Consider the following 15,792-nt stretch of genomic DNA (forward strand, 5'->3'; position numbering starts at 1 on the left):
GGTTAAGCAATGTGTCAAGTTTGTGTACTAATAACAGGCATTTAATAAATGCCTTTGAACTGGAATGAAGAGTAGAATTTTGTGTGCCTTCTGTTCCACACCTGACAGATACAGGACAGCATAGAGCTACCCACGGAGGATTCAGAAAACATTCTGTATTTTTAAGCCTAGGAGGGAAGGCACAATTTTGAAAGAGAATTAGTTAAAAAATTGGTAATAGCAACATTCAATATAATATAATGATAACAATAGATTGAGAAAATTTATCTTTAGTGATATTTGTTGGAATAAAACACATTTGGGTGTGAGAATATTTCCTCATCCTTCATTCTCAGGTCTACTTCTGGCTGTGCTCCTGTCCAAAAGGCTCCTTTGGGATGTCTGAAATTGCTATACATCGTCCCAGAGTCAAAGGAAGCCCCAGGGAGTTCCAACATGAATGAGAGTGTCTTCCAAATGAGATTTCCAAGCCCAACACAAAGATCATCCCTGGAAAAGTGTGATTTCTTCTGGGATTCTCTAGCCTAGGGTAGGAGAGTCTGAACTTTCTTGGTTGTCTTAGGCCTTCAGTGGGCCCTGAGATGGACTGAGGTCAGTCTTGCAATTTCAGAACTAGGTAGCACAGTTGGGATGAAGGAATTAGGTCTCATGTGGCACGTGAGCATTGCCACAGACCCCATCTCCTTTGTTCTGGGGCAGACCCTGTGGAGAAGGATGTTAATCAGAGGTGACTGCCTTGTACATATCCTCATAAGTGCTTCTAAGAAGGCTGTTTTTACCCCTTTCTTTGCCACTTACCTTACTATTTCCATTATAGCCTTTCTGGGTAAGGCCGAAGTCTCTACAAGCTTTGATAGGATTTCAAACAACAGGATCCCTGGGTTGCCAGCTAAATCTAAACATTTCTCCTTTTCTGGAACTATGAAAGAGAAAAAAATTCAAAATGCTTTCTGAAAAAACCATCTGTCAAAAAAAGTAATAAGCTGACAAGTCTTTTTATTCTATTTACAAGAGTAATACCAGGTTAGGTACTAGAGAGTTATAGAAAAACATTAAAAAATCTGTTCTATTTGGTAGAAAGGTCATTTTAATTACTGAACAGACAGAATAATCATTAAAAAATACTTTTAGTTCTGGGAGCCTGGGTGGCTCAGTTGGTTAACAACCGACTCTTGGTTTTGGCTTGGGTCATGATCTCATGGTTCATGAGTTTGAACACCGTGTTGAACCCCGCTTCGGGCTCCACGTTGCCAGTGCAGAGCCTGCTTAGGATTCTCTTTCCCTCCCTCTCTTCGTGCCCTTCCCCTGCTCACACGGGCTCATGCATTCTTTTTCTCAAAATAAATAAATACTTTTCGTTCAGTGACTTCTAAGTATATATTGACTTGAAGTAAATATGACTTGTAATTAAATTGAATTTAACATAAACACGACTATTGTCTTGTTCTTCTAGATTAAGAAATTGTTGATAAACATATCTCGGGTTTGCAAGCAAACCCTCGTTACTATAGTAGTACTTGAAGCAGTAACTTCTGTTTATTCTTTTTTTTTTTTTTTTTTAAATTTTTTTTTTCAACGTTTATTTATTTTTGGGACAGAGAGAGACAGAGCATGAACGGGCGAGGGGCAGAGAGAGAGGGAGACACAGAATCGGAAACAGGCTCCAGGCTCTGGGCCATCAGCCCAGAGCCCGACGCGGGGCTCGAACTCAAGGACCGCGAGATCGTGACCTGGCCGAAGTCGGACGCTTAACCAACTGCGCCACCCAGGCGCCCCAACTTCTGTTTATTCTAAGGACAGTTCACAGCCTATGAATGAGTGCTTTAAAAACAATTTTTTTTTTTATTTTAGAGAAAAAGAGTGAGCAGGGGAGAGGGGGAGAGAGAGAGTGAGAGAAACTTAAGCAGGCTCCACACTCAGCACAGGCTTGACACTGGGCTCGATCCCATGACCCTGGGATCATGACCTGAGCCGAAACCAAGAGTCAGATGCTTAACCGACTGAGCGACCCAGGTGCCCCTGAATGAGTGTGTTTTCAAAACAGTACACAGTATTTAGAATTTAGAATGTATTTATCCTAGAAAATATAACCTGAATTGTGGTTAGTTTTCCCAAGGCAGGCTGTTAAACTCATAAATAAACCATCAGAGGACTAATAATATGTCAAGTACACTTTCACATCATTTATGACCATGTGTGAGAATATGCTCTTTAACATCTAGCCGACTCTCCAGTCCTTGCACTGAGGGAAGACTTCATCAGGGTGAGGAAGGTATTTTTTAGGAATAGTAAATTATTTATACCCCAAATTTGCAAGAGAGAGAGCATTTTTCTTTTTCTAAAAAAAAATTTTCATTTGTAAAGGGAGCTCCTCTCAAAGTAGCACAGGCGCTTGGTAAAGAATATTATAAAAGGTGACCGATTTTTTCTACACTACTCCAAATGTTCACACCAGAGACCAAAAAGCAGTGTCTCCTGCAGAAGGACTTGATGCATTTAAGTTAAAATTCTAAAACTGTATCAATTTGCTTAGCAAATAGTGTTTTGGAGAAGCAGTATGGCAAGTAAATCTCACCCCAGAATACACCTTCCTCACGTGTCTCCTGATCAGAGGCCTAAATGAATAATAGTTACTATGCAGTGACTCACAGCTACCCAGCTGCCATCTGTTCTGTAATAGCTCTACTCACCCACAGCTTTAAGAAAGCGGTTCTTATCTGTTAACACCTTTATGAAGTCTGAGAAATTCACCTTTCCATCCCCTGAAACAGAAATTTGAAGGCTCAGAACAAAGATATAAGATGCATTTTAGTAATTAGATTATATGTTAAATGTCAAATGAAAACACCTTGGACTATTCAATACGTAAAATCACAGCATGTTAAGGCTGGAGATGTGCTCAGGTGAGCACTGGTCTTCTCGAAGTGGTTTTAGCACTGTTACATGAGTCACCCACAGCCACCAGAAGCAATGGTGGGGTAAAAACATCAACCAGGCTCTCAGCCCCTGCAGTCCTAACCACTCACTCCTTTCCTGGAGACTTGCCATTTTTGCATGGAATCCACCCCTGGCTTCCCATACCCCCCCCCTGCTATTTTTATTATTAAAACAACCCCAAGTTGTACCCAGTCACCTCTAACGTTAAAGAATAGTGCTGTTAGAGGTATGTATGTGTGTTCTGATGAAAGAACAGACAAACTGGGCGGAGTTAGTGGAAACAAGTGATGCCTTAATTGACCAGTGACACTGATTCACATGTGGGCCTTATGCTAATTGAATGGGGCGCTGGCAATTGGGTGGGGAGAGGTAAGAGGAGATAGTGAATATATACTCCATACAACATATCAGCATGGGCTATAATCACTAGGTCAGTGTATTCAAAGGGAATGTTATCTAACAGCTTTAAAAATAGCAACAAAAATGCTGTGGCATTTTTGTCACAGTACAGATGGGCTCAGTGGGTGATGGGCATTAAGGAGGGCACTTGGGATGAGCACGGTGTTATATGTAAGTGATGAATCACTGGGTTCTACTCTGGAAACCAATACTACATTGTATGTTAACTAACTTGGAATTTAAATAAATTAAAAAATATGTAGGTGGGCTCTAATGATGGAAGGAAGATTTGTACTAATAAGATTCAAATGGAAACAAAGGGCTTGGATTTTCTTGGCAACATGTCATTTTTGAAATTGTCAATGACTTTGTACCTGTTATTTCAAGGCACCCTCCAAAATGTACATCATGACAAGTAATCTGAATTTGATGTTGAAATATGACAGTCACTTTTAGTTTCCACACAGAACTTTTCAAAGGATAGTCCATTTTGTACAATTTGATTTTGTAACTTGTACACATACTTTACTGATATCCTTAAAGAGAAACACGTATATGTACTTTTGACAATAAATGAGATTTATTTCTCATTTATGTAATCACTGATAGAAATATATAAATTTATAAAAACCTTCTATGAGAAAAGTAATTACAAGTCAAAGTACTCACCATCAATATCAGCACATTTTAATTCATTATAGACATCATGCTTGGTTAGATTCATTCCCAACTTGGCTAGAGTGCACATCATTCCGTGTAAATCAATACAGCCAGTTTTATCCTTGTTAAAGAAGTTGTAGGCATCTTGGAAGGCTGAGGAAATGCAGTTAAGTTAGTCAGACAGTTAGTTATTCAAGAATGAGTATAGGGGTGCCTTGGTGGCTCAGCCAGTTGAATGTCTGACTTCAGTTCAGGTCATGATCTCACGGTTTGTGAGTTCGAGCCCCGTGTCAGGCTTTGTGCCGACAGCTCAGAGCCTGGAGCCTGCTTCGGATTCTCTGTCTCCCTTTTCCTCTGCCCCTCCCTTACTCGTGCTGTGTCTCTGTATTCCAAAAATAAATACTAAAAAATGTATTAAAAAAAGAATGAGTACATATTCTAATGAACTAGGACAGACTATATAGTTGATTGGAGATCATGTTCTAAAAAATTATTGAGAGAAAAATGAGTACATAATAGACATTTCATATAAAGGACATCATCCTTCCATGAGATTTGAACTGGAATAAACTACTTGGTGGAAAACCAAATATGTTCGCAAAATGGTCTTTGAAAGATGTCCATGCCCTAATCCCTGGAATCTGTGGATGTATTACTTACACAATAAAAATGACTTTGCAGTTATAATTAAGATAAATTATTGTGGATTATCAGAGTGTGCCCAATATAATTACAGGTCCCTTAGGCAGCCAGAAGCAAGAGAGATGTGGCAAAAGGAGAGATTGGAGAGATTCAAAGAATGAGGAGGGATTGGTTTCAAGATGGACGGGGTCATGTAATGTGGAATGCAGATGGTTTTACGGGGCTGAGAGAGACTCCTGGCTAACAGCCAGTAAGGAAATGGGTCCTCAGCCCCAGAACCACAAGGAACTGGATTCTACCAAGAACCTAAATAAGCTTGGAAGTAGATTTTTCTTTAGAGCCTCTTGGTAAGAAGCCAGTCTGGCCAACTCCTTCATTTTGGCCTTGAAAGACCCAGAGAAGAGGAACTAGCTGAACCCACCTGGACTTCTGACCCACAGAGCTGTGAGATAGTACATCTGTGTTGTTTGAAGCTGCTAAGTTTGTGGCAATTTGTTATGGCAGCAACAGAAAACGAATGGACCCAAATATACCCAAATTATATGCATGCGAATGTTTTGAATAGAGTCAAAGTTTTTTCAAAGACATACTCCAGGCATTAACTGGAGCCAAACTTAGACATGTATTTTCTAAAATCAGCGAATGAATAAATAAACCGAGAACAAAGTATATCCCAAATGGCACCAGAATAAAACTTATTTCATATCACAGTCAAGTATTAGCATCTATATGTATGCAATGTGTCTGTATGTATGAGATTCATCTTATAGAGATAATGATACCTGTCTTAAAAATGTGTGAATAGGTAACGTCTTTCTCCCTTGATAGGAGGCAGGCTTCTCTAGGGCTGGAGCCATCTCTGACTGGTTTCTAATTTCTCCCTAGTATTTCTAGCATGTTAGTAGGTATTACCTTCATTCATGCAGCCTTTCAACAAATAGGCGCGTCTTTTTTTTTTTATGTTCATTTATTTTTGAGAGAAAGAGACAGACAGAACACGAACAGGGAAGGGGCAGAGAGAGACAGAGGCACATAATCCGAAGCAGGCTCCAGGCTCTGAGCTGGCAGCACAGAGCCCGACGTGGGGCTCGAACTCACGAACCGTGAGATCATGACCTGAGCTGAAGTCGGACACTTAACTGACTGAGCCACCCAGGCGTCCCAAATACGAATGTCTTCTCTGCATCAGGTGCTGCTCTAGGTGCCTAGGCTGCACTAGTGCCCTAAATAGACAAAGATCTCTGCACTTATATAAATATAATAAATAGGTAAGTTGGATAACATGTTAGAAGGTAGAAGACAAAGGAAAAAAGAAAAAGAAATGCATGTTGGGGGGATTGGGAGTTCCAGGGATTGAGGGATGGGTTGCTTGTATTAAATACGTGAGATCTGAGCAAAGACTTCAAGGGGATGAGGGAATAGATATCTGGGAGAAGAGAGGACCAGACAGAGGGAAGAGCCAGAGTGAAGGTGCCACGGGGAACAGGCCTGGCATGTTCCAGGAACAACAAAGAGGCTGGTGTGTCTGGATCGGAGTGAGCAACAGGAGAGGAACAGGAAAGGTCAGAAGTGTAGTGTGTGTGTGTGTGTGTGTGTGTGTGTGTGAGCGTGTGTGGGTATATTTTACCATTTATTTTAAATTTTATTTTAAAACGCATTTTTAAAAGTTTATTTACTTATTTGGGAAGAGAGAGAGAGAGAAAGAGAGAGAGAGGAGAGAGAATCCCAAGCAGGCTTCACACTGTCCGTGCAGAGCCTGATGTGAGGCTCAAACTTATGAACTGTGGGATTATGACCTGAGCTGAAATCAAGAGTTGGGCACTTAACCACCCAAGCCACCCTGGCACCCCAAATTTTACTTCAGATTGGTTTTAGATATAGTTGCAAAGATAGCCCAGGGATCCTGTAGATCTCTCACCCAGTTTTCCCTAATGTTAGCACCTTACATTACTCTGGGACATTCATTACATCTAAGAAGCCAACACTGGTGTAGTGCTGTTAACTAAACTGTAGACATGAATGGGATTTCATTAGTCTTTCCCACTCCAGGAAATAGTCTATCCCATCCAGGGTACTCTATTACATTTAGTTGTCACGTCTTTTTAGCCTCTTCTCTGTCACAGTTTCTCAGACTTTTCTTGTTTTTGATGACCTTGGCAGTTTTGAGGAGTACTGCTCAGGTATTTTGTGGAAGTCCCTCAATCTTGGGTTTTCTAATGTTTTTCTCATGGTTAGCCTGAGATTATGGATTTTTGGAAAGAAGATGAGCAAAGTGAGGTAACGTTCTCCTCACGGTGTAAGAAGGCTGCATATTGTCAAGATGACTCGGCACAGATACGTTTACCTGGATTACCTGGCTGAGGGAGTGTTTGTAAGGGTTTCCCCTGTAAAGTTACTTCCCTCCTTTCCATTTTTCTACTCTTTGGAAGCAAGTCACTAAGGGAAGTCCAGACTCAAGGGCCGGAGGGCCGGGGAATGAAGCGCCATCTCCCGGAGGAGGTAATAACTACATTCATTATTTGGAATTCTCTTGTAAGGGAGAGTTCTCGCTTCTCCATTTAAAAAAAAATTCAATCAATGACCAACTAGGATTTATCCCAGGAATAAAAGGTTGATTTAATAATCAAAACCATGTATTAATGTATCATCTTATCAAGCTAAACATAAAAAATGTGGTAATTTCAAGAGACAGAAAAAAGTACTTGACAAGAACATCTATTCTTGCTATCTAATATCAACAACGTAGAAATACGAAAGAATGATCTCATCCTAATAAATTTTATCTTTGAAAGACTCTGTAAAAAAAATTCAATCAGGGGCGCCTGGGTGGCGCAGTCGGTTAAGCGTCCGACTTCAGCCAGGTCACGATCTCGCGGTCCGTGAGTTCGAGCCCCGCGTCAGGCTCTGGGCTGATGGCTCGGAGCCTGGAGCCTGTTTCCGATTCTGTGTCTCCCTCTCTCTCTGCCCCTCCCCCGTTCATGCTCTGTCTCTCTCTGTCCCAAAAATAAATAAAAACGTTGAAAAAAAAAATTAAAAAAAAAAATTCAATCATTTATTTCTGTCAGTATGGACTTGCAGTGTTATAACCCAACACTACTTTATTTATTTTGGTTGCCCCAAATTACTCTAGCTTTAATCATTGTGAGCCCTTCCAGGTTGCCCTCATGCATCCCTTTGAAAAGCTCCTGTGTCCTTTTGTTTCCTGAGTGCTTCCTTACTTTCTGCCAGTACAACATGTCCCAGGTTTGTCTTGTCTATTCCCTGCCCGGGCCCCAGAATCAGCCATTTATCCAAGCTAGTCTGCTTCTTTTATGGGAGGCCGGCATTAGGAGTCGAGATCTGGGTGGTGGGTATGCTGTGGGGGTATTGATGCTTCTAAGTCCTCTCAGCCGACAGAGCTAGGAAATACTGTGCATGGATAGTAACACATGGATACACACATACTTCTAATTATTTCTTGATCTGTCCATCTGTATTCATATGAAGCTAAACATGAGTTCACACTGATGTCTCAGAACCTAAGCCAGCACCACTGGTTTACTGGAGCCTTCTCCCCGTGTTTATCTGTAACTTCCCACTCCAAACCGTGAGAAACCTGGCTTCTGCCATCTGCCGTCCATTTACTGGGTTACTCCACCCAGTCCATAGGTACAACAGTTTCAGAATTGTTAAGCTATACCCCTATGGGAAACAACTTTACTGGCTAGAGTGCGTTGTTTCTGTACAGTTCCTTTTGTGTCGGGTCTTAGAGTTTCCAGTCAAAACACCATTTTCAAAGTTCCTGAGGTCATCTCCTCCCCTCACACCCACCTGACTTATGTTTCAACAGGATCACTCTGGCTGTTAGAAAAACAGACTTTTGGAAGAGTTTGGATACAAGTTGGAGACTGGTGGTCAGGAGGCTATTGTGGGTGAACAACAATGGTGCCTCCGACCAGGGTTGGAGCAGAGGTGGTAAGAACTGGCTGCTTCTAGATGTATTTTAAAGGTGGAGCCAATGAGATTTCCTGGTGGACTGATAGGTAGGGTGAGACAGAAGAGTCAAGATTTTTTTTTTCCAGAATAGTGAAAGATGGAATATCATCATCTGAGATGGGGAAGGTTGTGGGTCGAGCATGTTTTAAGAGTAAGAGGCTGAGGGGAGGGAAGAATGGGGAGGTACTGTTTAGTGGGTGTGGAGGTTCAGTTTGGGAAGATGAAAATGTATGGAGGTGGATGTGGTGACGGCTGTAGAACATGTGAATATATTTAATGCCACTGATCTGTACGTATACACTTGAAAATGGTTAACACTGTAATTTTTATGTTATGTGTATTTTTGAAATTAATTAAATTTAGTTTAATTTTTTTATTTTAGAGAGAAAGAGAGAGCGAGCATGTGAGTGGGGGAGAGGGGCAGAGGGAGAGAGAGAGAGAATCTTAAGCAGGCACCATGCTCAGCATGGAGTCCGACACAGGGCTCGATCTTATGACTCCGGGATCATGACCTGAGCTGAAACTGAGCTGGACACTGAGTGTCACCCAGGTGCCCCTATGTTGTGCGTATTTTACCACAATGAAAAAGAGTGTATGAAGAACACGTCAGGAGTTCAGTTTGGGATATGTTGATTTTGCGGTATCTATTAGACATATACATATAGACATATACATACATATACATATGACATATTAGGTGTCAAGGAGGCAATCACATATGAGCCTGGAGCTGGGGAGAGAGGCTTGGGCTGGACATACACATTTGGGAAGTGTCAGCATGTAAGTAGTATTTAAAACCTGTTCCTTCCTGCAGAAACCACAGGAAGGGACCTTGCCCACTGCCCCCCACCCTCCACTTTGCCTCCTGGCTGACTCTGGTGCTGCCCCGTGTGCCCTTCATGGTTTGCTGTGCCTCTATTTCTAGGGATGTAGGAGTATAACACTTTCTTCCTCCTTGACGGTCATTTATGTGTCTGTCTGTCTTATAATACCCAATTAAAATAGATCCTGGGAACCCTTAAAACAAGCATCAATGTATATGAATGCTATTAGAAACCTTAAAGTTTAAAAAAAATTTTTTTAATGTTCATTTATTTTTGAGACAGAGAGAGACAGAGCATGAACAAGGGAGGGTCAGAGAGAGGGAGACACAGAATCTGAAACAGGCTCCAGGCTCTGAGCTGTCAGCACAGAGCCCAACGCAGGGCGCTAACTCATGACCTGAGCTGACGTTGGACACTTAACCCACTGAGCCACCCAGGTGCCCCGAAACCTTAAAGTTTTAGAAGGCTATCAACTGTTGTTGTTGTTGTGATTATTATTATTTTAAAGTTTATTTATTTATTTTGGGAGAGACAGGGACAGCCCAAGTTAGGGAGGGGCAGCGAGAGAGGAAGAGAGAGAGAATTCTAAGCAGGCTCTGCACTTCCCATGCAGAGCTCCATGCGGGCCTCAAATCCACAAAATTCTGAGATCAAGACCTGAGCCAAAACCAAGAGTCTGACACTTAACCGACTGAGCCACCCAGGCACCCCTATAAACTATTATTAAGGCATTTAGCTCAGTTTTACAAGGATAAATGCAATTTCGATCTCGACAATCTTTTGTTTTCAAACCGGTTTTCCCAGAAATAAAGGTGATTCTTTGCTTCCTGTTTTTTCAACTGGTCCCAAACTTGGAGGGTGAAGCATTAGCCTTCCCAGAACCCAAACACAGTCATGACTGACTTTCTTTCTTTTTTGTTTTGTTTTCTTTTTTTCTAACGAGTCATGCTTTCCCTTTCCTTTGGGCCTTTGCAGATTCTACTCTATTTTGCCCAGAACGCTTCCTTTTTGCTGTCTGCCTTCCACTCATTATCCAACCTTCTCTGGGACTCCCTTTCTATCCTCCCAAGACCAAGTGAGGAGACTGTCTTTTATGCTCCCATAATACTTTATACTTCCCCTATCATAACTTGTGTCATATTGTGATTTAAATTGTTTCAGTCAAAAATTCACGCTTTAATGATCTGACTTCTCTGAAAGACTTCCTATCAGGGCAATGACCATGTTTCCCAGGCTTACTACATCATGGGCTTTAAATAAATATTTGCTATTTGGACTGATAAACTGTAGGAAGCTTAGCTAATTTTATCATTATGATTTTTTTTTTCTGTGAGAAATCCTGGGGCTTCATTACTTGATTTCTATTTGACTTTGCATTTGTTCTTTTGCATACCCACAAGTCCTTATTTGAATAAAAATATTTGTCTAGGACTGTCCAAATTCTAGGAAGATGTCTGTTTGAAAGTAATCGCCCTTCCTTCCCATAAATTAGACACTGAATTAGAACTTCTGGTCTCAAATAGCAGAGGACTACAGTCAACCCTTGAAGTTACAGATCTCAGAGAAGAAAATGATCAGATATATCAAGGAGCTTTCATTTGGGGATGATTCTCATTACCTTGTATTTGTGAAGCATTCAGCTTCCTTTCTTTGTGCTGTAATTGGCACGGGAGAGATCCTGGTAAATCTCTATCCCTGACAAAAGACATGAGAAGATTTAATACATATGTGAAACCAGCAAATGTTAGTTCCATTCTTCAGTTTTTGCTGACTGGAATGACTGTATGCATCACAACATATCCAGAGGAGATGCAGCGAGAAAATGTTGGCCACCAAGGTCCACCTCTGCCCTATCCCTGCCCATCGCCCTTACATCCTTAAAAAAACTCTGATTTTCTCCATTTTACAAAAGAGAAAACTGAGGCTCGGAAGGATTAAATAACTTGTCCCAATTGCACAGATAATAGGTAGAAGTCCTGAGATTCAGACTCAGGTTTATCTGACTTCAAAGCTCAAGCATATAAGCCCTACACTATTCCTATTGCTAGAAATATAAATTCAAATTTTTAACGGGTGTAGGGGGTGCCTGAATGGCTCAGTTGGTTCAGCATCTGACTCTGGATTTGGGTTCAGGTCATGATCTCATGGTTTGTGAGTTCAAGCCCCACACTGGGCTCTGTGCTGACAGTGTGGAGTCTGCTTGGGATTCTCTCTCTGCCCCTCCCCTGCTCATGCGTGCATGCTGTCTCGCTCTTAAAAGAAATAAACATAAAAAATTTTTTTTAACTGGTATAAATAATCTTATGGTGAATATCCTTATACTGAAAACTTTGTATCTATAATTATTTTATGACTTTAACTGCCAAATTGTATTTTTACCCGCATATGAGATAGAGGTAGATATATGTACATCTACATCTATACCTATATCTATATATGGTCTATATGTACATCAACCATATCTATATGTATGTATCTACCTATCTACTGAGAAAGTGATCACTTCTGGAAGGTTTGGAACACTGGGTGACTTTTCATTTCCTCAGAAAAATAAAATCTGGAAAAAAGAGAAAATGTATGGATACTTTGGGGATATTTTGTATAGATCTACAGGAGGTTATTAGTTTAGAGTACATAAAGTACATTATGCATAACTGGGTTTTCTTATAGTAATTTAAAAGTAGGTTTAAAAAATCATAATTTTATACATTAATTTTATTTAAAATACGTTTAGGTTTGATACTAAACTAAAAGTTTTATTATTATTATTATTTTTAATGTTTTATTTATTTTTGGGACAGAGAGAGACAGAGCATGAGCAGGGGAGGGACAGAGAGAGAGTGAGACACAGAATCCAAGGCAGGCTCCAGGCTCTGAGCTGTCAGCACAGAGCCTGACGCAGGGTTCGAACTCACAAACTGTGAGATCATGACCTGAGCCGAAGTTGGACGCTCAACCGACTGAGCCACCCAGGCGCCCCTATTATTATTTTTTTTAATGTTTGTTCATCTCCTGAGAGAGAGAGAGAGACAGAGTGTGAGCAGGGGAGGGGCAGAGAGAGAGAGGGAGACACAGAATCCGAGGCAGGCTCCAGGCACACGAACTCACGAACTGTGAGATCATGACCTGAGCCGAAGTCGGATACCAAACCAACTGAGCCACCCAGGCGCCCCTAAACTAAAAGTTTTAATGGAATCTCCTAGTTTTTATCTTTTTACAAGAAGCAAATGAAGTGAAACTGGAAGAAATACTACACATGGTAATTTAAAAAATTATCGTTTATGAATTTAGTCTCCTCCTCAGTATCTAGTAGGTTCAACTCATTTTCAAAGAGGGACCTGGGGAAAAAGGAGGTAATAGGTCTCAAAATGCATCATTCCCAACTTTTACAACATGGAATTTTACCTAATTAGTTTGTTTTTTCTGCTTTTACCAACACTGATTTCTTCTGCTGCTGTTTCCATTCTATCACTTATTTGAATCTCTGAAAACTCCAGTTTGCCTTACTCAGGTTATTTTATATTCATCGTATTTCTAAATATAAACAGGTTCCTTTTGCATGATATGAAAGATGTGGTAGATGGAGAAATAGGAAGTTCTCGAGAAGCAAGTCAGGCAGTGTGATGTCTTTATTAGCAACATTCAAAAAGGATCCTCTTGGCAGAATTTCAAACCACACAGGAAATGGTCTTTTTATTTTATAATGTTTCAGAGCTTTGAAGAACCTTAGGTTTGGAATGAGCCTGGGCTAGCCTCTCATCTCATGTAGGAATTCCCTCTACGTGTGCTTTGTCTAGACTTTGCTTGACTCCTTTCAGTGACAAGAACGTCACTAGTTCAAGGGACAGTTTGTAATGCAGGGTGAGGGAACAATGAGATCAAGGGACTTGGTGGCTGTAAGGTGTCTTGCCCACATCCCTCGGAAAGAGGTCAGGAATCTATTCCTGCAGCAGCGAATGGCACAGTCAAGGACGCTTGGAGAAATCTCTCCAAGTGGCAGAGAAAATGGATGGTGGTGAGGGAGAAGAGAGGCTCTTCTTCTTGTGCTCTGATAAAATATAGATCAGGCTCTTTTAGTCACTAGTGGCTACTGTTTATTGGAATTTGTAATTATCAGACGGAGGAAAAAGCTTTTGCTAATATCACAGGCAAATCTCCCTTCCCAATTTTAGCTCAAGGTCAGTCACGGCTAATTTACTAGATTTCATTTTACCCATCATATTTGAGCTACAGACCTTCTCTGTACTGACTTGCTTAGGGGATTAGGTCTTCTTTGTGATCCCCTAATGTTATTCTCCTTTACACTGGCACTCAACCCGTTTCAGATTCTGTGTCTCCCTCTCGCTCTGCCCCTCCCGTTCATGCTCTGTCTCTCTCTGTCTCAAAAATAAATAAACGTTAAAAAAAAATTAAAAAAGAAAAAAAAGAAAAAAGGGGCGCCTGGGTGGCTCAGTCGGTTGAGTGTCCGGCTTCGGCTCAGGTCATGATCTCGCGGTCCGTGAGTTCGAGCCCCGCGTCGGGCTCTGTGCTGACAGCTCAGAGCCTGGAGCCCGTTTCAGATTCTGTGTCTCCCTCTCGCTGACCCTCCCCTGTTTATGCTCTGTCTCTCTCTGTCTCAAAAATAAATAAACATTAAAAAAAAATTAAAAAAAAATAAACTGGCACTCAAAATATCTTAATGTACTGCTGACAACTTCTTAAGCCCTCTAGGATATTCTGTCACCTTACACAAAAATTGTCTCTCATTTGGGCGAACAGGAAGAACTTTTTGTTTCTCCAATCAAAAAGGATTTTTTCTTTTCATAAAAATCTTTATCTTCAATTCATATGTTTTGTTTTATAACTAAATTTATCACAGGATACTTGAAGAACATCCTAATTTGTTTCCTCATAGCCTTTACGGGTATTTAATATATTTACCACCTTAATAATTCTTTTTTTCCATTTATTTTATTTTTAAATTTTATTTATTTAGGGGCGCCTGGGTGGCGCAGTCGGTTAAGCGTCCGACTTCAGCCAGGTCATGATCTCGCGGTCCGTGAGTTCGAGCCCCGCGTCAGGCTCTGGGCTGATGGCTCGGAGCCTGGAGCCTGTTTCCGATTCTGTGTCTCCCTCTCTCTCTGCCCCTCCCCCGTTCATGCTCTGTCTCTCTCTGTCCCAAAAATAAATAAACGTTGAAAAAAAAAATTAAAAAAAATTTTTTATTTATTTAAATTCAAGTTATTTAACATACAGTGTAGTAATGGTTTCAGGAGTAGAACCCAGTGATTCATTACTTACGTAGAACACCCAGTGCTCATCCCAATAAGTACCCCCTTAATACCCATCACCCGTTTAGCCCACCCCTCTCACCTCACCTCCAGAAACCCTCAGTTTGTTCTCTGTATTTAAGAATCTCTGATGGTTTGCCTCCCTGTTTTTTTTTTTAATGTTTAATGTTTATTTATTTTGAGACAGAGAGAGAGCAAATGGAGAGGGGGAAGGGAGGGGAAGAGAGAATTCCAAGCAGGTTCCATGCTGTCAGTGCAGAGCCCAATGTGGGGCTCGAACTCACAAACTGTGAGATCATGACCTGAGATGAAATCAAGAGTCAGATGCTTAAATGACTGGGTCACCTAGATGCCCCCTCTCTGTTTTTAGGTTATTTTTCCTTCCCTTCCCCTATGTTCATCTGTTTTGCTTCTTAAATTCCACATATGAGTGAAATCATATATATGTCTTTCTCTGACTTATTTTGCTTGGTATAATACACTCTAGTTCCATCCACATTGTTGCAAATGGCAAGACACCTTAATAATCCTTTATCTTAATCTACTTATCACCTGAATACATTCATTACTTACCTCTTGCCATGGGAACTGGGTACTTTTGTTAGAGGATTCAGCTTAACTTTTGATTTAATATCAGAAACTGCCATGGGGCCAATAACTCTGTCTGGAATTCAGAAGATACAAATAGATCAAATCACAGATTAATTCCTCTATTTTCTTTTGCAACTTCCCTAGCTTAAGACCTAGAGTTTGAAGTCCAGGGCCTTGAGGAATGGTAATATGTGCAAATTCAAGTTAGAGGTGTGTGCAGAGTTGGAAGGCCATGCGGAGGGGCCCTTCACCGTCCAGAGATCTCTAAGCAAAATTCTTATCATTGTCTACCCCCTTCACAGAGTAAAAATAAGTGGTACCATGTGACATAAAGCATCCTAGAAAGATGTGGAAAGAGTTATTTAAAGACAAATTTATTTCTGAAATTGGTAGAATATACACGTCGTAATTGACAGAGAATAAAATGTTACAGCATTTATAAAATATTTACCTACTTATTTATATCTTGGATACCTGCCTAGTAGTAAGTAGAT

The 15,792-nt window shown here is 40.8% G+C and overlaps 1 protein-coding gene across 1 annotated transcript in view; it reads right to left on the minus strand.

Annotated features, from left to right (window-relative positions):
- Positions 1-15,363, minus strand: part of EFCAB3 (EF-hand calcium binding domain 3) — a 28,823-nt gene extending 13,460 nt beyond the window's left edge. The window contains exons 1-5 of the mRNA XM_047080440.1: positions 15,281-15,363; positions 11,056-11,132; positions 4,006-4,149; positions 2,691-2,762; positions 799-919 (exon numbers count right to left, since the gene is read on the minus strand). Of these exons, the coding sequence (XP_046936396.1) occupies positions 799-919; positions 2,691-2,762; positions 4,006-4,149; positions 11,056-11,132; positions 15,281-15,354 (488 nt within the window). The 5' untranslated portion in view covers positions 15,355-15,363. The remainder of the gene's footprint in view (positions 1-798; positions 920-2,690; positions 2,763-4,005; positions 4,150-11,055; positions 11,133-15,280) is intronic.
- Positions 15,364-15,792: the final 429 nt, after the last annotated feature.

This window comes from Lynx rufus, unplaced genomic scaffold (genome assembly GCF_022079265.1).
Source record: "Lynx rufus isolate CCGP_SWC_20201006 ecotype Redwood Valley unplaced genomic scaffold, mLynRuf1.p SCAF_18, whole genome shotgun sequence".
NCBI classification, from domain to species: Eukaryota; Metazoa; Chordata; class Mammalia; order Carnivora; family Felidae; genus Lynx; species Lynx rufus.